Genomic DNA, 26,268 nt, shown 5'->3' on the forward strand with positions numbered 1-26,268 from the left:
CGCTATCCCTATCACTCCTTTTCTTCCTGGTGAATCGGCTGAGACAGCGGAAAATGCGAGCGCGGGAGAATCGGCAAAACGCGGAAGATCAACGAAGCATTGTTGGCAGCATAGGGTGAGTGTGTTTTAAAGTCTTCCCCTCCTTTGATCCTCTAACGTCCATTAATTTATTGCAGGTATATAGCCGGGAACATGGGCTACATGGAAGGCAATCTGAGTGCCATTGATTACTCTTATGGCGGAGCCGCAACCCATTATCCTTTATGGAAGCCACATTTTCCGCGAGGTGAGGCTCCTCCGCCCTACGAGGAGGCGGTGGCCATTTCCCAGGCCGAGGCCTTGAGTGCCCAGTGCACAGTGAGTCTGCCAGCCAGTTCCCAACGAGCGGTGGCCACCGTCAGTCAGCAGCAACAACAGGCGGTGGCCCAGGCCCAGGCACAGGCTCAAGCCCAAGCGCAGGCCCAACAGCAGCAGCAGATTCAAGCTCAGGTGCAGGCCCACCAGCACTTGCAGCAGCACACGTTGCAGTTGCACACCCAACCGCAGCAGCACCACCAACCGTACAGCCAACAACTGGTGGCCCATCCGCATCCACATGCCACGGCTTCAGTGCTGCCCCAGTCCAACCAGTACACCCAGAGCACCACCAACCTGATCAATATCAACATTAACAGTGGAGGAGTGACCACCATAGCCACCGGGGAGAATCACCAGCCGCCTTACAGCCTGCAAAGCGATCACCAGCTGAGCCTGGAGCAGCAGCAACAGCAGCAGCATCAGCAGCAGCAACAACATCTTGTTCAGCCTCCGGTGAGCAGTGGTTCCATCTGCCTGCAGACCATGCCAAAGCCGCCGGCCTCGGCGGAGTGTAGCTACAAGAACTGCCACCTGAACATTAGTGCCAGTGTGACCACTGCGGCCGCCAGTTCCAGTTCGGCGGCGTATACGACAGGCCGCAGGACAACGCCGCGGGGATCGCAGGAGCTGCTGCACCAGCTGCCGCAACAGCAACAGCAGCAATATCTCACCGTAGCGGATGTGGAGATCAATGCCAGTGCCAGCGCAGCCAGCTATCATTCCCTGCCAGCAAGCAGCGGAGAGCTTCTGGCCACGCCCACTCACTCACAGGTGTTGCAGCACCAGCAGCAACAGCAACATCTCTTGGCAGCCATTTCTTCGCCGGCGATGGAGTTGATGCAACCCCTGGAGATTGCCACAATCTCGTCGGCGCCCGCCTGCAGCACTGCGGATTCGGTGACCCAGACCACACAAATGCCTCTGCACGGAACACTGAAGAACAGCCAGCAGCAGCAGCAGCAACAACAACAGCAGCAGCAGCAGCAGATGAGCAAAACACCCTCCAGTTCTAGGCGCTATCATCGCACCATTCCGCGCTACTTCGCCGTGGCCGATCCACTCCAGGTGAAGCCGAAGACCAGCAATAGTGCCACCTCCACCGGCGAGAAGCAGCAGGCCAGCAAGAAGCCCATGTGCCAGTGCCCCATCCAGCATGTGCCCATGTCCTACATGGGCAGCACGGCCAATGCGAACGCCTTCCTGAGCGGAGCGGGCAAATTGTTTGCTGGGAACACGTCGAGCAGCAGCACATCTACGCCCACCTGCTCACTGTCACCAGGAGCTGCGGCCACCGGTGGAGTTCGACATGCGGCCACCTTGTCCTATGGACAGCGGGCCAAGTCCTCGACGAATCTGCAGCAACAGGCACAGGATCTGATTACGGCTGCGGCTTCGGGTGGGGGAACTCTGAGGCGAAGTGGGTGTGGCCACGAACCCAAGATAGCAACCATCTCGAAGCAGGTGGGCGATGAGACGCATCATTCGCATGCCGGAACCGGGGGCGGGGTCAATGTGTCAGCCATCATTCCACCGCCCCCGCTGCAACATCCCGAAGAGGTGTCCGCCCCGCCAATTGTCCTGGGACGCGTGCAGAAGCGATCCTCCAGCAATTCCGCGGAACGGGGCAGGAGCTCCAGCGGCGGGGGAGGAGGTAGTGGTGTGCGCAGTGTGTCCAGCGGCAGCGGTGGCGATTCCCTCTCCAACGCCTACTTGAATCGAAAGGTGAGTTCGAAATGTAAGTAATCCCTTTGTGAGAGCTTGACACGCCGGGGAATGAGATCGAATGCGAAATTGGAGAAGGACTTGATTGGTTTTTTATGGTTGTCATCTGTTGGTTTCATTCCTCGATTTCCATTTCCCTGACGACTGTGCTAATCCCACGATCTTTTCCAGGTTGATGCCTACTTGAGTTTGACGCAGAAACAGCAGCAACATTTCTTTAACCAGCAACATCAGCAGCAGCAGACCGATCCGAGCAATCCGACTTTACCACCGAAACTCTACAAAAGCCTAACGAATTTAAAGAGCGCCACCGTGGTCAGCACATCCTCCTCCTCCTGCTCGTCCGGCGCCGTGGCCACGATCTACACGCTGAGCAAGCCAACGTCGAGCGGCCAGCGCAAGGAGCAGACGCCTTCGTTGACCCTTCCACCGGCGAGTCCGGCCGCAGGATCGGCCAGCGAAAAGTTGGCCAGCGGCAAGATCAACTCGAGCACCTTCTATCCGCTGGCCAACCACGTGACCTATACCCTGCCCAAGCACATCAGCGGCAAGGTGTCACTGAACAGCACAATCAACAGTGTGGTCAGCAAAGTGCCCTCGGTGATCAGCATTCCGCCGGTGGAGAGCAACACTGCGAGTGGTCAGGGAGGTGGTCCGGCCAAGAGCACCACTCTGCCGAAGATATTGCGCGTGAAGCGGGACACTGGATCGGGATCGGGAGGAGGAGGGGGAGGAACTGCCACCAGTCTGGCCATTGCCCACTGCCAGATGCCCAGTTATCCGATGTCGACGAAGTCCAACGCCGGAGGAGCCAGCGGTCGATCACCCAGCAAGCAGCTGCCCGTCTGCACCACGTCGAAGAACTGCCTGAATCCCAAGGAGCACTTCCTGCCCAACGACACCAGCCTGGACGATGACTACCTTAGTGAATGCGAGAACTGCAAGATAGCGCAGAGTGCCAAGTACTTCTTGGATGCGGAGATGAGCGGGGCAGGGGGATCCTCGACGTCGCCCCAGGAGACGATGACGCTGCAGCGTAAGTCTCTGGAGGAGACCAAGGAGGAACCGATGGACAGCTACTACCGCAGCTCGCACACACTGCCCAGCAATGCCAAAAAACACGGGTGAGTAGGTTTAGAACTAGTTGAAGTAGTGCTTGTACACTTTGGCTTTTGCAGAAATCTGCCTTGTTCCTAAAAGTTATGAAGAAATTAAGTAGTAAAATCAATAACTTACCTAACTTCTCTTAACCCTCAGCAAGAATAACAACCGGGAGAAGTGGCAGTTCTCGACGATTCCCGCTGCCAGTTCGTCGGACGAGGACGTTAACGAATGAGATTTAAGCCATTTTCTTTAAGATGCCCGATCCCCGGCCAGAAGAGCATCCTGAAGAAAATGCAGGCTCCGAAAACCACACTACTCCCCGCCCCGAAAGGCAAATCAAGTTGAGAAGATCGAAAATTAGGTGCCCAACCGATTGCTGCTGCAACGAGCAATAGATCCTGTATATAGCCGTATTAGGCGTAATTTAATCGACCTAAAAATATGTCACTAAATATGTGTAGATGGTAACCAACTGATTGTTAGATATAACCAGAACGATACTCAATCCAACAGCGGCATGTAAATCTGCGTGTTTGTTATGCACCTGTATATCTCTGTATGTATGTAATTGAAAAATCTGTACTATACTATATACGAAACGATAGGCTAAGCGAGTTAGGCCGGGCAAGAAATCAATTATAATCAATGCATTATGAGGATATTAGCGAAACTGTTAAATACTTAGCATATATGAAATTGATCATTAAGATGTCAAACCCTACTGCCATCTGCCATTTTGCCAACGTTAACTGTCAATAATTGTGTATGTATGTAATATCTAAATAATGAGTGTACGAAATTACAATTTTTATAAAATAAGTAAAAGAAGCTGACCAAAATTCAAGGTATTCCCCGCTGCTCACTCCCAAAAATGCACAAACATTGCACATATGGAACTCTACGATAAACCAATTGACATATACATATGCATATAGTGGAAACCGTAGGATACGAATTTGAATTCAAAGCTCATGCCATTCCAATCCAGCTTTATTGAAATTTCGGGATCCAGATAAATGCTCTTCTTACTTCTAAATTTAAACCTTCTGTTCCCAACCAACTCAAATGAATGTACCATATACAATGAAACTACGTCAGTATATAGAAGTAAGAAATCGTTTCCAAGTCGTTTTTGTGTGGGGTTTAATAGACATTAGACGGTTTCTTGATCGATAACGAAGGACTTGCTAGAGAATAACTTTCGTTTGCTTCTTGAATCGGGCGGGTCCTAGACAGTCTAATGCCAACGATACGAGCACAATATAATTATATGTATATGGAATACAGGTAGAAGAGCAGAGACCCAGAATGTAATGGGAATATGAATTGTTTGATTTGATCAATTTGCAAAACTAGTCGTAATCATACTAAGCCAGCAAGCAATTAGTCGAAGCTTCACTTAGACGAAAGCCAAAGATACCCAAATACCAACTACCATTCTCCTGATTTGCCTTAGTCTTAGTTCGGATCTAATTTAGGTAACTTCCCCCACTCACTTCGGATGACAAGATGATGGCGAAAACTTTTGAATACGGTTCTTGTTCCGCTTTTGGTTGTAATCGATCTCAGACCTGAAAACTATATTGTGTTCAACGGATGCTCAAAATAGCTATATACCGAATTGTACAATTTATTGCCTAAGTTCGGAAATTGTAAGTTCAACGAAGACTCGACTCTGTTATCAAATGCTCAAAGCGTGTACTGACCACAACGCAATCGTGTCCCCCGAAATCGGGGTAGTAATTTAGCAAACTGAAATTACAAGTATTACAGAAATTACTCAATAGTATTAACTAATAAAATCAAACGTTTTTCAAATATACTTATTAGTGAGTCATTTATCAAAATTTAGTTTCAACAGCAAAACCAAAACAACATATGTACATCACGGCTAAGTACGAATTTTTATTCAATAAGCTATATTTACTATTAAACGAAGTCTCAAGAAACCAAATATTAAATTAACAAATAAAATACTTGGTAATAGTAGTTTAAAATTACAGAACGATAAAAAATAAATTAAAATTAATCTAGTGTGCGATAGTTAAAACAAATTTACCAAATCGAAAAAAACCAAACCGTTTCAAAAATTATTCAACACAATTGATGTCGATGTCGGATACTGGTTAAGTATAATCGGTTACGACGGCAATCGTGTTTCAAAAACGATATTGAGATTTGTATGAATAATTGCTTAAACCAAATATTACGATTATCAATGTGTTATTGAACAAACATCGTATTGTAACTATTTAAATTTAATTGAACTAAAAGTGGAAAAATAAATTGGTCTATAATGAAAACTTAATCTGTGTTTGTCTCTACTTCCTGGGAAACATTTCTTTTCCCCGACTTAAAGTTGTTACGTATCTTGAAAGAGATTTTCGCCGCCCGATTTTTATAATTTTACTTTCTTTCCAAAGCTCCCAAAATAATAAGTCAGTTGTTAAGGTTTTAATTGTAAAAATGCAATACAATTAGTTTGTTTTTTTCGTTTCGTTTTTCTTTTGTATTTAAATCATAAAAACAATTTTACGATGTATCAGATTTTCCTTTAGTTAATATAATATGTAAGGTATATCCTATTAGTTGTTTCTGTAATGCCTGATTCTGCTATAGTTGCACAACTCTCGCAAGCGAAACGTGTGTTTTCTTTTTATATACATACTCGAAAACAAAATTCAATAAATTAAGTTAGGTATGTATTTTTTGTTGGTAGTTATTTTTTTTTGTTTCGGTTTGATCAACGGACACGGGGAGGATGGAAGGAGGAGCAGGTCGAAGAGGCCTAATAAAGATGATGCTGCTACTGCTGTCGCTGGCGTTGTTGCTAAAAGAAGAACCAATCCAATCCTAACTTAGTTCTACTTCTTTGCTACCTGACTGTCCAAAACGGGTGTGATTGTCTTGCCCCCAAAGATCTGTCCCCAGCCGATTAAACTGAAATGGGAAATTTTGTTATATAAGCAAACTTTTGTGAAACTATTAAAGGGCTGGACTCACCGCCAGTGGTTCTCCACACGTCTGCTGAGGGCAATCTTCTCGCCCTTCTCCGTGCACACGGGCGTCGTAAGCACAATCTTAGCCAAATCACCCTTGGTAGCCGAGATGCGGCCACCGGTGCTAAGGGAACCGATGTTCACCAGCAAGATTTCGTTCTTCTGCAGCTTCTCTACTCGCGCTCCCTTCTTATCGCCATCGGTACGGACACCCAGAAGACGACGCAGCAGGTAGTACGAGATTTCCAGCTCCTGGTAGATGTCCGGCAGCTGGCCAACGGCACCCAGCACCTGACCGACCAAACGATCGGCACGGCACAGCGTGGGATCGATCTTGGTGCCCACACCGATTAGACCGCCGGGCACGGCATATTGCAGCTCGTTCTGCTCGGCAAAGAGCGAGACGATGCGCGAGAAGATCGGGCGGCAGGTAATGTTGCCATCGCTGTCCTTGGTGACGACACCCGGACGCACCTCGATCTCCTGGCCCACCTTAAGCACTCCACTCAGGATGGAGCCGCCGGCAACGCCGCCCTTCAGATCCGCCACCTCGCAACCTGGCTTGTTAACGTCAAAAGACCGGATGACAATTAGACGGGGCGGGGCGTTGAAATCGCGCGGCGGCACAGGAATCTTGTTCACGATGTACTCGCAGAGCACATCGATATTGTACTTCAGCTGGGCCGAGATCGGGATTATCGGCGCGCCCTCAGCAACGGTGCCCTGGACGAATTTGGTGATCTCTTCGTACTGCTCCTTCGCCTGACTCTCCTTGATCAAATCGATCTTGTTTTGTAAGATCAGAATCTGTTTCAGCTTCATAATCTCAATGGCAGCCAAATGCTCTGAGGTTTGCGGTTGTGGACAGGATTCATTGCCTGTAAGGGAAACAGAGTAATTAATGAAAATGTCACTTGAGGTTTACAAACTTTTTAAACTCGAATTCCTAATTAAGTACACACATAAAAAAAGCGACCCTATTCGGAACTTTTCTGTGTTTATCAATAGTTAAGAGTTAATACAGTACACAAAAATATTCCGAGTTAACAAGTTTGTTTTCGTTTGATGTGAGGCACTCACCAGCAATGAGCAGCAGTGCAGCGTCCATCACGGCGGCGCCGTTCAACATGGTAGCCATGAGAATGTCGTGACCAGGGCAATCGACGAAGCTCACGTGTCGCACCAATCTGAAGTTTCCGGAGCAGTTGAGTCGGGTGCAGGGCAAGCTGTCGTCCTTGCTCGAGGCATCCGATACGAAACTGGCCGGGCGCGGGCACTTGGGATTGTCGCACTTGTAGATTTTGGCGTTGGCATAACCTAAAAGAGTAGCGATAGGAATTGCAGACATAAAACTGTGGGTTCTTCAAAGCGTTTTGATTAGCTTTAAAAAAAAAAAGTGACTATAATACTTGTTCCTTAAAGGTATATTAACCTTAATATCGCAACAAACAAAAATAAAAACGTAACACCACTTAATTCACATAATATATTTATTTTGAAATCGGTTATACATAAATGCCGTATATAATTTCAGCACATTGTAAAGTAGTTTGTCAAAACACAAGTGTAACCTAGTCGATAATACAATTAAGGAAATGTATAAAAATTACTTTACAATTAAGATAAACTTTGCACTTAATTATCTAGTCGAGTCCTTATCAAACTTCACATAGATCCATAATTCTTCCACAATCGCATTTGGCAGTGCAAACAATTATAAAATAAATAATTAAAATCAGCATACATTTGGGCAGCAAGCGCCAAGTATTAACAAATGTGTTAAAAAAAAATTCAAGTCAATGCAATTCAAAGGGAAATGTAAAAAAAAAGTCCGCGAATATTTAAAAGAGGACCTTCCGGCAATTGTCCGCTCCGCAGCGGCACTCGACACGCGCAGCCGTCGAGAGATTCTCGTAGGGCACATCCTCGTTGTCCGCACGGATGTAGTCGAAGCTCAGCTCCTCGCCCGCCTTAATTGGACGCAGCGTAAAGAACACGAGATGCGGCAGAGCCACGTTCAGGTGCTCAATCCAGCAGGGGAACACGGCAAGATTCGGATCGCACGAGTGGTTGATAAAGTGCGAAATGTTGCCATAGTTCGCCGCATCGATTGTAAACTCACTCTCCTGGGCCGTGTTGTAGTCCAAGTCGAACAGGTACGTCCTGCCATTGTCGTCGTACGCCTTTCCGCGCTCATTGGCCACGTCGCTGGTGATGATCTCGCCGATGTACTCGCACACGAACTCTCCCTTTCGCAGGGCAGTTGGGGTGCGCACTCCCCAGCCACTGCCGTTGCTCGTCTTGAAAAGCACTAACGGAATCTTACGACCGTGTTGCACCAGTCGGTTGGAGCAGCTTTCATCGCAGGGGCAACGACTATTGCACTCGTAGATTGCACTACCCGGACGCAGGCGCAAGCGCCGTGTGCTTCGCTCGTAGGCGAACAGCTCCCCGGCCATTTTGGCACAGCACTTCGTAGAGGGGGTGCACCCTTCTACTCCGTTCTCGTCTGCGCACTTGCATCCCAGAATCCCCGCTTCTGGCTTGGGAACTCCTTCGCCGATTATGTTATTCTGAATGTACATAAAATTGTTGTCTATCGTTTCCAGATCCACGTTGTTCTCAACTCGTATCGGAGGCGACGGCTGCTCAACTTGATTCATGCGCTCCTCAAATTTGGCAAGGTCAAGGAGCTGCTTGCGCCGTGTGGAGTGAGCCCTCTTAAGTTGCATACTCCTCAAGGCTCGTTCTCCAATTTTCTGCGGTTCTTTTTGGCTGCGACTGCTAGCCGCCCGGTATTGAGCAAGCAGGATAAGGTCAAGCTGCAGAGGAAGGGGATCATAGGCATCCACCTCGGCTACACTTATGTTTTCCATCAGCGGTAAGGTTGCCAGTTGCTCCTCAAGCTCACTGGTTACCTTAGCTATGTATGGCTTGTAAAGCTGGTGGTGCCGCTCTACAAATTCTTCCATTTGAGCGCAGTCGGCCAAGTGGTCAAGGCTCTCCCAGGTGTTTTTGCTGGCGTGATATCCCAGCCATTTGACAAAAAATACAGGCTGGTACCGTTCGACTTCCACGCACTCGATCCGCTCAACAACGTATTCACCTTTGGGCGGCCTTTTGACAATAACTCCCTCGTTGTTCTTAGACCGCTTGGAGTTGGGAGTCGGTGTGCTAATCCCGTTGCTACGTCGACGCTTTAGATTCTCGGATACCTTAAGGCTTAGAAATTGGAACACGTCATGATCTTCGCAGCCGAAAACGCTTCCATAGCCGCTGCTGTTGCTTGGACTTAGTGAGGCCTGGCTGCTGCTCCGATGACTGAGGCGTCTGTCCAAGTTTTGCAATGAGGATTGAACTGACATCGCGCCGAGTTTCCGCAACCGACTTTGGCGCCGATTTTCGGCCAGTTGCCGCACGAAGGAACGTTGCTTGATCTCATACTGCTGTCGCTGCTTCTTGGAGCTCAACAATTTTGTGATTTTCTTTTCGCTTAAGCGTTCTGCAAATGACAAGTTTTGGACATTTTTGGATTGGGTGGTGGGTTGAGGTTTTTTTGTGGACGCGTCGCAAACGAAGAAAACGAAAAAACCGAGATGGAGGGAAAAAGAAGAAAAGATTGGCAATTAATTAAATTGCTGGATTATCATTCGTATCAATCAAAGTTACAAATTCAAGACTAAGCTAACAGGAAAATTTTCTTAATACAAGAAAGAGAAATGTTTTTTCATCCTGCTTACTAAAACCAGCTCGTAGATTACAAAGTTCCGTAGGAATTTTGTATGTTTACTAGCCACTTTTAAATAACCGCACAGATGAGAAAACATTCCTTGTGTTATTTTTAAAAAGGTCAACTTTTTCGAATAGATTTATTTCTTTTTAGTCTACTAAGGCGACGACACACCTTGACAGGCAAGGTAACGCGTGCTAATCCAGCAATTTAACCAAACAAAATACGCAGAAGTGGAAAGTACAATAACTATCATTCGCAGAACGCTTTTTCAACAGTAACTCTATCCGAAGCAGCGTCAGAGTTGGGTACGCGGTGTGCCGTCGTCTGAACGGGGTTAAGTAGTGGTTCTTAGGATTGAACAGGATTCGTGGGAGGCAGCTGGTTATCTTCGGCCAGCCGAGGAGGTATAGATTCTTAGGGTGCTACGGGTTTACAGGCGAGCAAGAAGGTCAAAATACAGCTAGCTTAAACTAGAATCGTAAATACATCACAGACTATGACTGCCTTGGACAAGATCCCTCACTCACCCAGCTTGATTGTGATGTTGCGCTCCAGTTCGTTCTTGAAACGCACCGTCTGCACGCCGGAGATAGCCTTCACCACCGTGGATTTGCCGTGAGCCACATGACCAATGGTGCCGATGTTGATGGTTGCCTGTCGCGAGATGACCTCCGGCGAAAGAGGCGTAAGCTTGGAGACGTCCTGCAAAAGATGCCAAATGCAAAACGATTAATAAAAGTGGTATTTAGAGGGAATATCTTGTTTACCACCGCCACACCCCCTGACAAAACATCCCCCCTCAGCTGCATGTCTGTATATGGGAAAGCAGTAGATTTTGAGGTTAGAATGCGAGTTGAATTGCATCAGCTAAATGGATGACAACAGTTGGGCTACACTCGCGAGACTGAGCTACTTGATGCGTTCTAGGTCCTACCTAGATACATAATAATTCCATATGAAGGACCGCAACCTTGGAAAATCCAAACAGACCTTAATATAGCGCCACGTGCTGCATTTTTCTTAGTTTCTCACCCCCACAACAAAGGCTGTTAGCCCTGGCAAAACCCAGTCAGATATCCTGGAAAACCTGGTTTCAGATTATTCGAGGCTATCTGGGCGCGTCCTGGCGTCCCGCACCCCGCTGTTTTCACGTGAAGCGGCTCCATATAATGACGACGCGTACACTTTCACGAAGGGAGAGGCGAAAAAACAGGCGGCGTCTGGTGATTGTCGTTTTTTCGGATACTTACCAAGTTGCTGAGGTCCTGCTTCTGCAAATTCCTGTTCACACCGATCTGGGCTTCAGCCGTGGCCATGTTGCTGGAGTTTTTAAAAACGATGCGTATACAAAATTATAAAATTAATTTTCAGCTATTACAGCTCGGCATCAAATGTTGTCCGCGCGTGTTGTAAAGGACCGAAAACGCGCAGTAATCTAGCAGCCTAGTGTTGCAAACGACGGGCGCACGTAGGCAGTTTGCCAATCGATAGGCGGCAAACGTGAGCCGATAGTGCGATAGCAACCCATCGATACACTTACAGCGCCGCTGCCGCAAAAGCAAGGAAAAAATCCGCTTCGCTTCTCTACTGCTCAACTGTACCGCCGCTTTTTGGTTAATATCTCGTAAATTACGATCGCACGCACACCGGAAGAGCGAGCAGAATGTCGAGCGTGCCAAAGCGAGTCAAACTAGACGGCGCCCCCGCCGATGGTAACACCCCAGCCGGCAACAACGAGGAGGAGTCTGAGGCGCTGGAGCAGATTGATGCCTGCCAAAACGAGATCGACGCGCTGAACGAGAAGGCCAGCGAGGAGATCCTCAAGGTGGAGCAGAAGTACAACAAGCTGCGGAAACCGTGCTACGAAAAGCGCAGTGAGCTGGTCAAGCGGATACCCAATTTTTGGGTAACCTCGGTGAGTAGTCCTCCAGGTCCGCGTGTCCGTCATTGGGTTCTGATAAAGTCATTATCTCCTGATGGCCGGAAAATTGGATAGTTTTTGCATACCCAATACATATGTACAAGAAATTTTCTCTATTCGAGGAATTTTTTCTTGTTCATCTTGGTCTGTACTGCCGCCGCCGGCTCCCCGCTCTTTTACCCCTCAAAAAATCGGTCTATCGATAGAGCCGTCTGGCGGGCCCCATCGGGAAATACACAATTGTTACCAAAAAGGTTTATTAAGACCAATAACTGATAATTGTGACTCAAAAGATAACAAATAAAAGCCCACAAGAAATGTACATACTTGCTATCGATTATCAGGCATCCCCGTGTTAATCCCACCTACCATCCTTGCAGTTTATCAACCACCCGCAAGTATCCGGCATTCTGGACGAAGAGGAGGAGGAGTGCCTGCACGCACTCAACAAACTGGAGGTGGAGGAGTTCGAGGACATTAAGTCGGGATACCGCATCAATTTCCACTTCGACGAGAATCCTTTCTTCGAGAACAAGGTGCTCACCAAAGAGTTCCACTTAAATTCAGCGGGTGAGTCCTTTAATAGATCTTCAAAAACAAAATAATTGAAATATACATATCGTACAACCTTTTAGCGGCTTCTGAGAACGGTGATTGGCCCGCGTCCACCAGCACGCCCATCAAATGGAAGGAGGGAAAAAACCTGCTCAAACAGCTGCTGACGAAGCCCTATGGCAACAAGAAGAAGCGAAACTCCGAGTACAAGACCTTCTTCGACTGGTTCTCGGATAACACCGATCCCGTCAACGACGAGATCGCAGAACTGATAAAGGACGATCTTTGGCCAAATCCACTGCAGTATTATCTGGTACCTGATATAGAGGTGGAGCCCGAAGACGAGGAAGATAACGAAGAAAACGAGGAGGAGGCATTCGACGACGAGGACGGAGAGGATGGTGAGGGCGAGGAAGAAGACGATGATGAAGGTAAAAACCTCTTTAGTTCTCTTAAAAGCATTTACTAAACATTAATCTTTTCAGATGATAAGTAAACTAAATAATTACGTACATGTAATTTAAGTTTGCTCCCAAACGAAGGCCCAAAGTGTTTACAAACACTTTCAACTATAGTTTCCCGTGCGGTTATCCCACATTCACAACTAATTCAGAAATATTAGGTTTCGATTTAAGTAAAAAAAAGTCAAACGTATTTCTATGGAAGAGTAAAACAGAAAACGAGAATCAACATGAAAACATTTTAAAAATAATAAATTAAAAAGACGTGAATCGAATCTCAAAACGAGTCGTTTCAAATTCCCGGGTTTTTCTCTGTTTTAGATCGGCTAATACACATATTTAAAACATTTTGGATTAATAAAATTGCATATAAAATGTTTAAAATAGAACATGACATCACTATTATATAAAGAAATTAAAACTAAAACCTTGACTTGTTTCATTTTTCTAGTTTGAACCCAAATTTTGTTGGTAGTCTAAACTGGGACCACGAACTATCACAGAAAAGGTTTATACGACAAGTTTTCTTAGAAGTTAAAAAAATAAGGAATTTAGCTATTTTTTTCTGTTCGATAAATGTTGCCCAGCCCTGTTAAGAGCAAAGCAACCCTGTTGCAGGTACCGATAAGTACCCACGACCCTGGTCTCAGCTGCGATTTTTAGCTGAAAATTCTCGGGACAAAACGATGGCCTCCGTTAACAAATTAGCAATTTTGGTAGGTTGAGGATAATTTAAGAAACAGTGTTTTGTTCTGCACAACGCCAAGCTGTTTCAAACAAAAGAACTATTATGAGTGCACCCAATACCTATCATCTCAAACGTACAATTATCTAACGCGCTTTTCTTGGTTATGTAATTTTTGCCCATCAATACCAACAAACCGAAGGGTGTTTTGGTTTATTGAATCAATGGATCCACTAACTACGCTCTTTTGATAATCCCGCAGAGCCGCACCCTCAGCTCCGCAGCCGCTCAGGCGACGGTGAAGCCCCCAGTGCAGGTGTTCGGCCTGGAGGGCCGCTATGCCACCGCTTTGTACTCGGCCGCCTCCAAGCTGAGCCAATTGGACCAGGTGGAGAAGGACCTGACCGCCCTTCAGGCCACCATCCGTGGCGACAAGAAGCTTCGCGAGTATGTGACCAGCCCCATCATCAACAAGAAGGTCATGGCTACCGCTCTGAAGGAGGCCTCCGAGAAGCTGCGCTTCGCCCCGGCTACTGCCAATCTTCTGGGTCTGCTGGCCGACAACGGACGCCTAAAGAAGTTGGATACTGTGATCAACGCCTACAAGACTATCATGGCCGCCCACCGCGGTGAGGTCGTCTGCGAGGTGATCACCGCCAAGCCCCTGGATTCTTCCCAGAGCAAGCAACTGGAGGGTGCTCTCAAGGTACCCACAACTTCTATCTGCCCTTATTCCCATCACCATAAGCGCTTCCCTTTGTCTTTTCAGTCCTTCCTGAAGGGCAACGAGTCGCTGAAGATCACCTCCCGCGTGGACCCCAGCATCATCGGTGGCCTAATTGTTTCCATTGGCGACAAATACGTCGATATGAGCATTGCCACCAAGGTCAAGCTCTACACCGATGTTATCCAGACCGCTGCCTAGACCCTTAAGGATAAGCTCTCGATTAAGATGGTTCAGACTAAAAGTTTGGTATTGGATTCAAGCGGTAATTTCAAATAAACCACTCCTCACCCTTAGAAATCCAACGAAAGTCCTTTGAAGACACTTGTTTGGCATGTATTTAATATGTTAAGTTTTGTTTTCATCTTTAAGAACCGGCTGATCTGTACACTGAAGCTCCGCCACCTTGTGCTGGATAGTCTGCTGCAGCTGATTGTGCTGCTGCAGCAGAGTTTCCAGCTCCTTGATTCGAGCTCTTTGCATTTCCAGGAGTTTTGTGTAGTTAGCCGTTGCCGGGTTATCAAGCCAATTGTCACCAAATCTGTCCTGCCAATTTCTACTCTGGTTAGGATCAGAAGTCGACTCTCCCTTATTCTGATCCTGACCCTCACCAGTTGCTGAATTTCCCTCACCCGCAGTTTTGGGGCAACATCCATCCATGGGACCCTCTTCAAGGACAAGGACGTTGGTCTCGTTACGATCGGCGGTGGCAGGCTGACAAACTCTATAGTTGGGCTTATCGATGTTCGGATAAACTACTTGTTCGTCGGACCCGGTAAGATCCGACTCCTGTACGCAAATCGCCGGAGGTGGCCCCGAGGGACGAAGCTTAGGTGTACAGCAGCACGAATCATCAAAGTCGTTTCGGTTTCCGTTCATTAGCAGTACGTTTATGGCATTTGAATGCTTTCGGTCGCCAGCATAAGAAAAGTTACTGGAATTTGTTTTATGTCCGGCAGATAAACTAGTTCCCAAACTTGAGGTTCGATAGCTCAGAGAACTAGCAGCCTTAGATCTACTAATAGGTTCAGAACTCTGAGACTGCGACTCTGCAAGGGTCAGCTTTGAGCATTGCACCTCCTGGTCCTTAAGCTGACATTTAAATATAGCCTGGCAGCATTTGCTCTTTTGCTCCGAATTGGGACTTCTGCTTTGCTGGTTGTTAATTTGCATAGTTGTGTTGCCTTTATTCCCACGCGCTTGCGCTGCCTCTCCGTTCAGGATACTTGTTATGTTGCTAAAGTCATCTGCCATGGAACTCGAGTCCTCCGCTCTTTGGTTCCTCACATCGGGGCAGCACGCCCTGTCGCAGTATCGTGTTTTTTGTTGGCCATTTCTTGATGTTTTATTCTCCTGTGCTGTTATTACTTTTTGTTGGCTTAGTACTGGGCAATGTCTGCAGCAGAAAATTTGTGGAGAAGCTTCGGTGTTGGTAGTCCGCAATCCTGGATAGAATGAACAAAAGCACCTTTCTGGATAAGTTCGGGTGCCCATGTTCCCAATCACTGGGCAATCGAAAGCGCATTCTTCGCCTTTTTGAGGTTGGCTTAGCTTGGATATTATTATGGGTTTAGATGGCCTTTTGCCGGTTAAGTTGGACCTTGGCGTATAGGTGCAGGCATTACGGGAACCCATGTTATTGTTGAGCATGTTATTGCAGGCACTTTGAAATCGGCAAAAACCATTTTGGCACCTGTTTACGTTGCTGGTTTCTTTATTCATCGAACTAAGGCTCTGATCGCTTTCATTATACACTTCCTCGAAAGCTTTGTTATTGGTGGGATAATTTTGACCGCTTCGAAGTTTGGGTGGATCAGATCCCGATCCCGAAGAGCTCCACTTGACACTACATGGCCGCTTTGCACGTTGCAAGCCGCCAGGGGTCCTTAGACCCTCACCAGCACCAGATGAGGTCCCCAAGTCGGAGCTGGATCTCTGGCCCACGTTCAAATGTGAAGAGCAAACACAGCCATACCGGCACAGCGTTTCCGTGTCTACGTCAAAGGCGCTAAGATTGGCCCAATTTTGCCAACGACGTGCCTCCGAGATGTTGCGTGGGTAGACGAATTGGTCACCAGGCTCCTGGCCACAGATTATACAACGACGATGCATTTTAACAATCAACCAGGACAGTAACGATTAAATTTTGAATTTTAAATCCAGGATAGACATATTCGATAAGAGCTATCGAATGAAGCCCTATCTGCACGTCTAGTTTTGTGATACATTTTTTAATTGAATATACTTAGGGTGCGTATTTTACCGTTTTAAGATCAGTCCTAGACCACCTTTTTAATGCAACAAAGAACGTTAGGCTCGGAAAACTATGAAAATCTATGCAAAACCAGTTCCCGCCAACAAAGAGTAATGTGACCACCGTTTTACAAATAAAATATTTCCTTCGTTATTTTACCATTTAAGTGAGGCGTTTTGGTATTTTTCAGAAAACACAGTCGGCACACTGCACCTGTTTAGTTTAAATATAGTAAACGAACTTATGTGACTTTTTCCCTCCACTCTTAATGACAAAGCTTGCCACTTGAAACAATGAGCTTGGCCAACGACCCTTTATCCATGGATATTACCCCGAGTCCCAGTTTAGGTGCCACAAGTCGTGGCGATCTTGAAAAGGTACTAGCAATGGTGGTCCTTGGGCTCGGGAGCCTTTTGTCAGGAATGTTGCCAGCCTTTATTTCGGAAAGGAACCGTCGCCGTTTCCCCCTGACCACTTCCCTGCTCCTGTGCTTTGGAGCGGGAATTCTGCTGGCCACCGCCTTGGTTCACATCCTGCCCGAGGTGAGTTTGCAATTTGATTGTCTTTGCATTATATGAGCTGCTAACTGATACTGCAACAGGTGCGCGAGCAAATGGATTCAAAATTCGCTGAGGTGGCTATGTGCGGCGGCTTCTTCATTATTTACTTTATCGACGAGTTCATTCACTACTTTTTTGGCGAGGCCATACAGCACACACATTCCCAGATCCCCGAAACGGAGCCCATAAGGCACAATAATGGAAACGGCTATGGCGCAGTGGGTGAAAGGGCACCGCTTTTATCAGCGGAACCTACTTCACATTCCCATTCTCACCACCATGACCAGTAGGCTAAATTTATTTGAATACCCACACTCCAACTTATTGATTTGGACTTCGAAACAGCGATCATGACCAAGATCACCCGTACAACGCATCCGGATGTGATGACGCCAGTGTCGAAGACGCGAACGCCCGCATCTGCCACACCAGTCATACGGAACCATGTGCCCAATCCATGACCGGCACCCTGGGCCTCTTTGTGGCGCTTTCTCTGCACTCGGCCATCGAAGGACTCGCCATTGGTGTGCAAAACTCGTCTACAAAGGTTGGTTGCCAACTACCTTGACATAGTTAAACCAGATCAGACACTCATTCACTATCTTGTGCAAATATTGAAGCAGAGAAACGCGCTGGCTTAGTCTCAAGTGATAAACGGAATATGCTTTGTGTCGTTTTAGGTTCTATTTCTTCTGGGTGCCGTCGCTTGCCACAAGTTTGTGATGGGCTTTTGTCTGGGCCTAGAGTTTCGCTCAAATCCGCAGACGAGTTTTCGCGCCCAGTTCGTCGGCATCTCAGTATTTGCCCTAGGAGCCGTCATTGGCATTGGTCTGGGCATGCTTATCGTGGATGTGCCCGCCTCTTGGTCCAGCAAAATGCTGCCTATTGTTCAAGCATTGGCGGGAGGAACGCTCTTCTACGTCACCGTCTGCGAAGTGATACCGCGCGAGAAGGCGCGCTGGCACACGAATCCTACGCGACGCTGGGCGGGATTTGCACAGTTCGCAACTGTCGTCGTCGGCTTTGCTACTATGTGCATAATAAACTTTTATCTTTCGGGTGCGTAGTAGCAAAATCTATATTATTATTTGCTGACTGACCTATTTTGTTGACACGCTTTTAGATGAGGAGTAGGACTGATGTTCAAAGCAATCTTCGCTGCGCTGTGACCTAATGTGCCGCTTTTTATACATAATTGTAAGATATTTTTATAGATTGGCAGCTGTTGATTTTTGTTTTGTTTTTACGTGCATTTCTAATGAATATTTTTTAGCTATATTGTACTTCAATAAATAAGTAGAAAAGTTTTAATCACACATACATATTTCTTTTTGTCTACATTTATATTTTGCTTTCTCCAAAGTTGTTATTTTTTGATGCTTTTATTATGTATAATAAATCTTACAATTAAGTTGGTAATCAAAAAAAGGGTAAGCTTTTTGATTAATATTACTAACCAATCATAAAACGTCACTTTTTACTTATCAATCTGGGAACATCCTGCCTTTGTTTTAAACCAATTAAAACAACATCTATGTAACTACATATATCTATATGTAAACAGGCATATGTGTATACTATATATATGTGTATATATAAAGTGTTTACCTATACGTGAAATGTTGGTTGGTTGCTCTATTGGTGGTGTAAGGGTGAAAAAAACTGACACTCATAAATAGCGACATGTTGGATTGTTTGGTCTCTGATCTCTCATTTAAGGTGACTCGACTCGCACGAGTTTTAAGAATTTCGTGCTAGTAGCGCAACATAGATGGGATGGGAAGGGATTTACAATTACGAGAGACGTGTAGATTAGATCTTATACACTTAAACCGTGCATAGGCGTATCTTATCATCACCTCAATCATCGTTAACAATTTAATTTACAATAGAAACCGAAAATTCATGTCGAGCTCAGATGGTAATTACTCCTGACCTGCGATGAATCGCCGAACTTAGAACATAAATAAATCTAGTAATTATAGCTCCTCCTTCGCCGCCGCACTAACCCCATTCTCATCCTCGTCCTCTTCTTCGTCGTCCCCCCATTCGCTAATGAGACTCTTGACCTTGTCCGCACTTGCAGCATCGCCAGCCTTCGTTCCCTCGGCTACTACCGTACTTTCAACAGACGTTTTTTCTGTGGCATCCGCGCTCTTGTTTTGTTTATCCTCTTCGGCATCCTTTTCGACCGTGGATTTTGTGCTATCATTATTCTTGGTTGGTTCTTCAGCTTCTGGTTCATCAACCTCCATTTGATCGGTGGATAGCTGGGTTGGAGGCACCAGATCGTCCTCTTCCGTCACTGCACTATCTAAGGCTGGAGCCTCAGTCGCAGCGTTCTCCTCAAGTTGGTCAGGGATTTTTTCTTGATTAGGTTTCTCGGCCTCAGCTATTAACTCATCTAGCAGCTCTTTACGTATGTTGTCGGCCTCCAGATGCACATCATCGTCGCCCTCAGCGGCCGTCTCGTTTATTTCCGCCTCTGGTTCCACATTCGCAGTGGTCGCATCTTCTTTGATAAATTCTTCTTCCTCATTTTCAACCGCGTCCTCTTTCTTAATGGTAACTGACTTAGCTAGCTTCTCTCCCGCCACTTTCGAGTCAACATCCATTTTTTCAAGTTGGCTGTTTATACTGGCGGTCGGGACTTCAGCTTCTTCGGCACTCGCAACGGACTCCTCGCCCGTTTTTTCTGCAGCTGGATTTTCAGACCCCTTGTGCAGAGACTGTAGAGCCAAGTCAATATCGTCTTCTTCTTCTTCGTGGACTGATGGCTCTGAATGCTTTGCGGCTAGCTCAGATGCAAGCTCTGCGGTGGCTGGCTTATCATCGGCATCATCATCGTTCTCATCCTCGGTCCAGTCGCCGGTCAACTCCTTAAGCTTTTCACTAATGTCATCGCGTGACTTCTCCAGTTTGGGCTGTGACGGAGATAAAGGTAAGTAATGAACTTTTATTTTTTGGCTGACTAAATTTACCTCCTTGTTGCTCTGCTCCTCGGACTCAGCAATAAGGTTTTCTGCCCATTCCAGGTTGTCCAAGGACTCTTTGCTTTCATCTGCAACGCTCTTCTTGGCGCTATCCACGGAATCAGCGGCGGCCAGTTCGCTGTAGATTTGGCTGTCATCATACTCTTCTTCGGTGCCGGCCAACGACTTTTCGTCCGTTTCCTGCTTCGCGGGCTCAGCTTCTGGCTCACTGAGCACCATTACGACGCCACCGGCGGCGGCGCCTGCTTGTTGCTGGTTGAGCTGTGAGAGGATCTCCTTGCGCTGTTCATCCGTGAGCTCCACTTCATTGCCATCCGCTCCAACAAACTTCACTTCTTGGTGTTCTTCCTGTTGAGCTTGCTGCACTGTAATGGCACTAGAGGCTGGCAGACTGATGTCCGACAGGATTCGGACCTTGCCAGTCTGCTGCGGTTCCTGCTCTTCCTCTCCCTCGGCCTCTTCTTCCTCCTCATCCTGTGAGCCGAGGAACTCTTCGTCTGTTTCATCGATAATGCCATCCTCCAGGGCCTGTTCTTTGTGGTTGGTCTTCATGTGCCTATACAGCTGCAGCTCTTGCTCGAACACCTTGTTGCAGTAGATGCACTGCTGCTTGTTGTCGTCCGTATGTGCCTCATTTATGTGCGCCTCCAATTCTCCCTTGGTTAAATAAGACTGATTGCACAGAGCGCACTCGGCAAAAGTGTATAGCAGCGACTTGACCTGATGCTCCATATACATGTGGAAATGCAGCTCCCGGTTGTTGCCCGACCGCCAGCCACAGTGCTCGCAAAGCGCTGGATCAATGCTCTCCTTGTGCGTGTTAATCAAATGGCGTCGGAAGCCTCGGTATGAGGGAATGCTGATGGGGCGTCCGTTTACTCCACACCGCAGGCACAGCCATGGACCTGAAATAGTACAAAATTAAGTTATTACTCACTTTTTGTCAGAGCAAGGATTGCACGTTATTCATGACTTACCAGTAGTGTTCTCGGCTCCTTGGGCAATCAAGGCATGCATTGTCTTGCTGTCAATGCGCCGCTTCTGCGCTGCGCCGGCATTCGCAGGCGGATTGACCGCTGATGCTTGCGAAACGGCAGACTGCGTCGGCGTAGTTTTCTGCTGGGAACTCGTCGTCTTCTGTTGGGCGGTGATCAGAGGCGTACCCTTATCCGCTTTGAATGATACATGCAACTTCTTGTGCGGCGATGTAGAGGTTGATGTCTGAGTTGCCGGTGCTGGTGATCCTCGCTTGACTGCCGCCGGAGCAGACTTTTCTGCAGATGGTGTGTTGGGCATTATCTTCAGCTTTATGTTCTTATGGCCCTTAACAATGTGGGGATACTGACGCAGTACTTCAGCAATGATTTTCGTGTGATTTAGCTTGGCATTGGAGGAATCCTTGACAATTATCGTGGGTGTCTGGCTAGGAGAGTCCTGCTTCAGAATAATGGTGGTGGATCCGTGCTCAAGCTGGGTCTGTGTGCCTTGCGGCGACTGCTGTTTGGATGTCGATGGTTGAGGTGGCAAATCATCATCGTCATCGTCCCCAGTATGGACATCATCGTACTGCATGCCTCCGTCATATTCTGGATCATTATCTCCGTATTCCGCAGCTATTTGTTTACGCATCCGTTGTTGTTCTGCAAACTCCTTAACCTCCTCCAAACTCGGCTTCTTTGAGGGCGGCGATAACAGGCTGGTTTGTGCTGGTCTCTTATTGTTGTTATAACCTTTGCGCAGTTGCTCGAATGGCGAAGTTGGCTCCTGTTTTATGCTGCTGCTACCTCCCGATGTGCGGATCAATGTATTGCCAATGGCTCCACGCTGTGTGTTGGCTCGCTGCATCGTGGGTGTGCCCACATTTCGGGACTGCGGTGATGGACCCAACACGCGCTGCTGGGGAAGGCCCGAACTAGGCTGTCCAACTGTTCGTCGACGAATTCCCTTTGGACTAGGCGGCTGAAAAGGATAAAAAGATAAAAACAAGGTACAAACGGTTGATTGCATTTACTCACTCTTTGCTGACGGTTCACGTTCTCCATGGTACGGCGATGTGCCTCCAGCAATTTCAGCAGCACAGTCATGTTCATCTCTTTGGCAGTGCGCAAGAGCTTGCCGTACATCTTTAGCTCAAACTCCAGGGTGCCTGTGTACATAAAGTTGACAATGGGAACGACCACGTCCGCCTGGAACTCGTTGGGCATGATGAGCGCATCGTCAACTATCTCGCAAGTCTGCTCCAGCACATTAAAGTAGTCGGTGCAGGCGCTGAGCACAAGACGATGAACTTTTAGCTGTGAGTTGTCCCGGAACTGGAGCGTCAAATCGCAGTAGTCCGTTTTGTTGAAGAAGTTCTGTAGCTTCTGCAGGAAAAAGACGCCCCAGTTATCCACCTTTACGGACTTGACCTCGCCCATATTGCCGGTTTTGCTTTGTCCTTTTAACCGAGTCCTTTGGCAAGTGCCTGTTGAGTTCTCCTTTTCCGTATCGTTAGCCTCCCCGTAGTTTCGCTTGCTCTGGCTTCAGGGCGCAACTGTACTCCGTCAGGGGTAGAGTCGGAAAGGGCGAATTAGGACAGCCCGTCGAACAAAACAATAACCGAAAAGAAAGCAAAACAGAAACAATAAGTTAGTGTGGTATTTCCCAAAGTTTTAATTTAAACGGACGCCAATTGATTTTCAGTTATTCGGTTTATTTTGTGCCGCCGCCACGGCGCGAAATGCAGCCCACAAGTATCGATAAACGCCTGTGTGCGTGTGCTTGGGTCACTGGATTGTAAGTGTGTGTGTTTTGTGCGCGTCGTCAGGCCTTTTAATGTTATTTCATTTTATTAGCAAATTGTTTGGGAACTAATATTTTTCTTTAGACTATATGCAGAATCTTTCGTTTTTGGGCATTTATTTGGGACCAATTTGGCGCGCCTCCCCACTTCATACAACAATGGGATTATTGGGACACACAATTTCACTGTGGAACTGGCAAGCCTTTTAATATGAAAACTTATGTTTAATGCACACTTATCGAATGAGCAACGCACATTTACACTTTAAATACATACATTTCTTCGTATTGCACACTACTTTTGCCGGACAAATTCTAATTTTTTTCCAGAGTCAGGTCGCCATATTCTTTTCCATTCATCGCTGGCGTGACAAGGTTGCACTTGTCAAGTATCGATATGCAGGCGATAACTTCTTTGACCGACATTGCAATGTGAAGGTGACGCAGATCCAAAAACCGTTAAGCTATCAGTTTAAATGATTTAATCCTGTGAAATTATGTGTTTGACAAAACAAATTTAAATACAAACTACAATTGAAATCATTTATAGGCAAAAAAAAATTGAGTCATGTTGACAGCAGCATTTAATGTTTTAAAGTTGTAGCAACTAAAAGTTTAATCTCACCTTAAAAATAAAAACCATTTTTCAGACTTTGCTATAAATTAGCCCTAGAAATAAGTACATATAAATAAAACATGTACAAAACATAATTGGGTTAATAAATGCTGCTTGGTATCACGGCAAAAATTCAATTTCGATCACTCATGATTAATGTGACGTCACAAACGTTTCATTGCGCTACCTTGTATACTAATCAAAACACCACCACGAGAAGTTAAAAAACACTCGATCGCTCTTTACATTTTCGGATTTTATAAAACAAAATGAGTAGCCGAAATCGGGGAAAAGGAAAGAAAGGAGCAGGACCCTATCGCAATGTTAAGGCTAAACACAATTGTGACCGCAGTTTTGCCCAGCAGGCTAACGAGCTGGCGAGCAGCAGCGAAGGAGACAGTTCGGACTCGGAATCGTCCGGAGCAGAAGTAAAGGATGACTTGGGCCAGCCGCCAGAGTTCTCAGTGGCTATGTGGGACCTTAACCACTGCGATCCGAAAAAGTGCTCTGGCAGAAAGCTGGCCCGACTGGGCCTGATTTCCAATCTCCGGCTGGGTCAAAAGTTTCCCGGCCTTGTTCTCTCACCCGTCGGCCAGTTGTGTGTTAGTCCACTGGACCGTGATGTGGTGGCCTCTTCGGGCGTGGCCGTGATTGACTGCTCGTGGGCAAAATTAGACGAGACTCCCTTCGGTAGGATGCGCAGCCCACATCCACGTTTACTGCCCTTTCTTGTGGCTGCGAATCCTATCAACTACGGCAAACCCTGCAAATTAAGCTGTGTGGAGGCCATTGCCGCCACCCTTTACATCTGTGGATTCACAGAGGAGGCCCGTTGGTTTCTAGGCAAGTTCTCCTGGGGTCACGCCTTTCTGGAACTCAACGAAAAGCTTCTCAACGCGTATGCAGCCTGCAAGAGTAGCGATGAAATTCTTAAGGTGCAAAACGAGTACCTAGAACAAGAGCAAAAGGAGCGGGATAAACCAAGGGACCTCCGCGACTTCTATCCAACCAGCAGCAGTAGTAGTGGATCAGAAAGCGAGGATGATGAAGAAGCAAAAACAAAGAACTAATCTTTACAAGGTGCTGACATTTTATTAGCATTACCATTAGCTTATTACAAAACGTTGTTACGTGTGTTTTAATATACAAACCAGTTGTCAGGAGCAACTATCAAATTATTGCAAACTGTTTGGATGAAATATTTACTTCAAGTCAAGGAGAGATGATTGCTTACTGTGCATTTCGCACGTACTCTGGGTCAACGTTGATGAAGTTGCTCATGCTGAAAAACATGCTACTATTTTTCACCAGGAACTTGAGGAAATCCTGAAGGTGTACCAGCAGATTCTGCATTGACTGCTGATCCAAAGCAGAGTAACTAAGCATGGAACCCAGCCGTACGAACAGGCGCAGCAGGTGAAAGGATCCGTACAGCTCAGATAGCGGGGTGTCTGGATGTTTTTGCATTACATCCGCGTACTGGGTGCGCTCAAATTTGTACAGCAACTGGGAGCCCAGCATTACATTAAAGTACTCCACAATGCCATCGAGAACATCGTTTATGGCCACCTCCTTGCTAGCGCTGGTCGACTTAACCGACTTTTTGTGAGCCAAATACTGCTCAGAAATCTGCTGCACAGTCACCTTGGCAGGAAGCTCCAACAATTTGTGCTCCCGCACCACCGCATACCAATCGTCGGTTAGATAATGCTTGAGTTCGTCGGGTATCTTGATTTTGACCTCCAGCTTGGCGGCGAAAGCTTCCTCGCTTTCCACGCAAGGAGCAGGCTCCGTTGTCGGCGTGGAGGGAGTTGTAGCTGTCGTTGCTGTTTTGTCTGGCACATCGCTGCCAGTTAGAGAAGGCCTTTGCTCGCTCATTCTTTTCTTTTTTGGCGCTACTGGCATGGCCGCCTCGTCCTCTGTGGTCTCAGCAGCGGTGGCATCGTCCTTTTTGTCACTGGGCGTGCCAGGTCGAACCGTGGCAGCCGCCGATTGCGTAGACTTGCGGTTTGCCCGGCTGGTCGACGTGGTATTGGTGCTATTGGTGGTCGTGCTGCTGGTGCTACCGGCATCAGACTTGTTACCCGGAGCAGCACTTGTCGTCGGTATACTGCTGGCGGTCGATTGCGAGGTGCTGCTGTCCTTGGAGGGGGTCGAGGCGCGAGATTCGTTGCGCATCTGCTCCATTTTCTTGGCCTTGGCGCTGCCTGTTACACAAATGGTTTAGGGTAATGAATTCTGTTATCCTAGCTTGACCCACCTTTCTTATTGTCCTTTTTAGAGCGCTCGCCGCACTGGCGGGCCAACTCTTGTCGGCGCTTGACGTTGTCTTCATTGTACTTCAGCACTCGGCTCTCGGGCACCCACTCATCCCAACTAAAAGTTAAAATTTGATTATTGTGTATAATTTCTTGCAGATTGGATCCCTCACTTTTTGCTCCAGCCTGCGTAGTGAATGTAGTACTCAACCGGCGTCGCATCGGGCTTTGTTTTGAGAACCTTTGCTTCGTAAATGAGCGGCCCGTGAAAACACAGAACCCGCTCCCCTGTGGAAAGCGCCGAATTAGTGAGTGCAACCTATACTTTGGTAAAAGGACAGAGCTTACCATCCGCAAACAGTGTATTTGCATCGGACCCACTGCTATAGTTCTCCACTTTAGCGGGTTTTACTTCTCCCATTTTATTTATTGCAAAATAGACAATATTAGGATTAGTGTGACCGTAGAACCAAGCATATGCCTATCGGTTGGTAAAAAATACCGCAACTTATCGTTGCATTACAAGATATTGTTTTGGTATAATA

General features: G+C 46.9%; 9 protein-coding genes across 10 annotated transcripts; 5 read left to right on the forward strand and 4 right to left on the reverse strand.

Moving 5' to 3' along the window:
- The first annotated feature begins 6 nt into the window (after positions 1 to 6).
- Positions 7 to 6,022, forward strand: LOC108097070 (ecdysone-induced protein 74EF-like). The gene is made up of 4 exons (XM_017199111.2): positions 7 to 115; positions 177 to 2,079; positions 2,251 to 3,203; positions 3,337 to 6,022. Exons 1-4 carry the CDS (start codon positions 54 to 56, stop codon positions 3,413 to 3,415), a joined length of 2,997 nt encoding a protein of 998 aa, XP_017054600.1. The 5' UTR covers positions 7 to 53; the 3' UTR covers positions 3,416 to 6,022.
- LOC108097084 (eukaryotic translation initiation factor 2 subunit 3) lies at positions 5,630 to 11,366 on the reverse strand. 2 transcript variants are annotated; one of them, XM_017199142.2, is made up of 5 exons: positions 11,166 to 11,352; positions 10,443 to 10,617; positions 7,263 to 7,499; positions 6,187 to 7,060; positions 5,630 to 6,123 (listed from the first exon to the last, which is right to left on the reverse strand). In XM_017199142.2, exons 1-5 carry the CDS (start codon positions 11,229 to 11,231, stop codon positions 6,048 to 6,050), a joined length of 1,428 nt encoding a protein of 475 aa, XP_017054631.1. In that variant the 5' UTR covers positions 11,232 to 11,352; the 3' UTR covers positions 5,630 to 6,047. The 2 variants fall into 2 exon arrangements, with proteins under 2 accessions (XP_017054631.1, XP_017054622.1); XM_017199133.2 differs by lacking the exons at positions 5,630 to 6,123; positions 6,187 to 7,060; positions 7,263 to 7,499 and adding an exon at positions 7,655 to 9,684 and having other exon boundaries at positions 11,166 to 11,366.
- Positions 11,367 to 11,447: 81 nt separating this feature from the next.
- On the forward strand, positions 11,448 to 13,135 carry LOC108097093 (protein SET). Its single transcript, XM_017199154.2, has 4 exons — positions 11,448 to 11,830; positions 12,217 to 12,406; positions 12,472 to 12,822; positions 12,877 to 13,135. The coding sequence occupies exons 1-4, from the start codon at positions 11,579 to 11,581 to the stop codon at positions 12,885 to 12,887; spliced, it is 804 nt and encodes a 267-aa protein (XP_017054643.1). The 5' UTR covers positions 11,448 to 11,578; the 3' UTR covers positions 12,888 to 13,135.
- A 324-nt stretch (positions 13,136 to 13,459) lies between these two features.
- Positions 13,460 to 14,566, forward strand: LOC108097918 (ATP synthase subunit O, mitochondrial). Its single transcript, XM_017200457.2, has 3 exons — positions 13,460 to 13,568; positions 13,800 to 14,243; positions 14,307 to 14,566. Exons 1-3 carry the CDS (start codon positions 13,539 to 13,541, stop codon positions 14,460 to 14,462), a joined length of 630 nt encoding a protein of 209 aa, XP_017055946.1. The 5' UTR covers positions 13,460 to 13,538; the 3' UTR covers positions 14,463 to 14,566.
- Positions 14,567 to 14,581: 15 nt separating this feature from the next.
- On the reverse strand, positions 14,582 to 16,426 carry LOC108097907. Its single transcript, XM_017200447.1, has one exon. The coding sequence runs from the start codon at positions 16,371 to 16,373 to the stop codon at positions 14,610 to 14,612; it is 1,764 nt and encodes a 587-aa protein (XP_017055936.1). The 5' UTR covers positions 16,374 to 16,426; the 3' UTR covers positions 14,582 to 14,609.
- Positions 16,427 to 16,702: 276 nt separating this feature from the next.
- LOC108097524 (zinc transporter ZIP1) lies at positions 16,703 to 18,393 on the forward strand. Its single transcript, XM_017199861.2, has 5 exons — positions 16,703 to 17,057; positions 17,117 to 17,361; positions 17,421 to 17,622; positions 17,756 to 18,134; positions 18,199 to 18,393. Exons 1-5 carry the CDS (start codon positions 16,809 to 16,811, stop codon positions 18,207 to 18,209), a joined length of 1,086 nt encoding a protein of 361 aa, XP_017055350.1. The 5' UTR covers positions 16,703 to 16,808; the 3' UTR covers positions 18,210 to 18,393.
- A 6-nt stretch (positions 18,394 to 18,399) lies between these two features.
- LOC108097519 (centrosome-associated zinc finger protein CP190) lies at positions 18,400 to 23,233 on the reverse strand. The gene is made up of 5 exons (XM_017199848.1): positions 23,127 to 23,233; positions 22,084 to 22,601; positions 21,046 to 22,027; positions 20,057 to 20,973; positions 18,400 to 19,999 (listed from the first exon to the last, which is right to left on the reverse strand). Exons 2-5 carry the CDS (start codon positions 22,483 to 22,485, stop codon positions 19,055 to 19,057), a joined length of 3,246 nt encoding a protein of 1,081 aa, XP_017055337.1. The 5' UTR covers positions 22,486 to 22,601; positions 23,127 to 23,233; the 3' UTR covers positions 18,400 to 19,054.
- Positions 23,234 to 23,644: 411 nt separating this feature from the next.
- On the forward strand, positions 23,645 to 24,643 carry LOC108097853 (18S rRNA aminocarboxypropyltransferase). The gene has a single exon (XM_017200393.1). The coding sequence runs from the start codon at positions 23,735 to 23,737 to the stop codon at positions 24,533 to 24,535; it is 801 nt and encodes a 266-aa protein (XP_017055882.1). The 5' UTR covers positions 23,645 to 23,734; the 3' UTR covers positions 24,536 to 24,643.
- Positions 24,533 to 26,220, reverse strand: LOC108097846 (nuA4 complex subunit EAF3 homolog). Its single transcript, XM_017200381.2, has 4 exons — positions 26,072 to 26,220; positions 25,897 to 26,011; positions 25,726 to 25,841; positions 24,533 to 25,672 (listed from the first exon to the last, which is right to left on the reverse strand). Exons 1-4 carry the CDS (start codon positions 26,142 to 26,144, stop codon positions 24,696 to 24,698), a joined length of 1,281 nt encoding a protein of 426 aa, XP_017055870.1. The 5' UTR covers positions 26,145 to 26,220; the 3' UTR covers positions 24,533 to 24,695.
- Positions 26,221 to 26,268: the final 48 nt, after the last annotated feature.

The sequence above is a fragment of the Drosophila ficusphila genome, unplaced genomic scaffold (assembly GCF_018152265.1).
Source record: "Drosophila ficusphila isolate 14025-0441.05 unplaced genomic scaffold, ASM1815226v1 contig_791, whole genome shotgun sequence".
NCBI lineage: Eukaryota > Metazoa > Arthropoda > Insecta > Diptera > Drosophilidae > Drosophila > Drosophila ficusphila.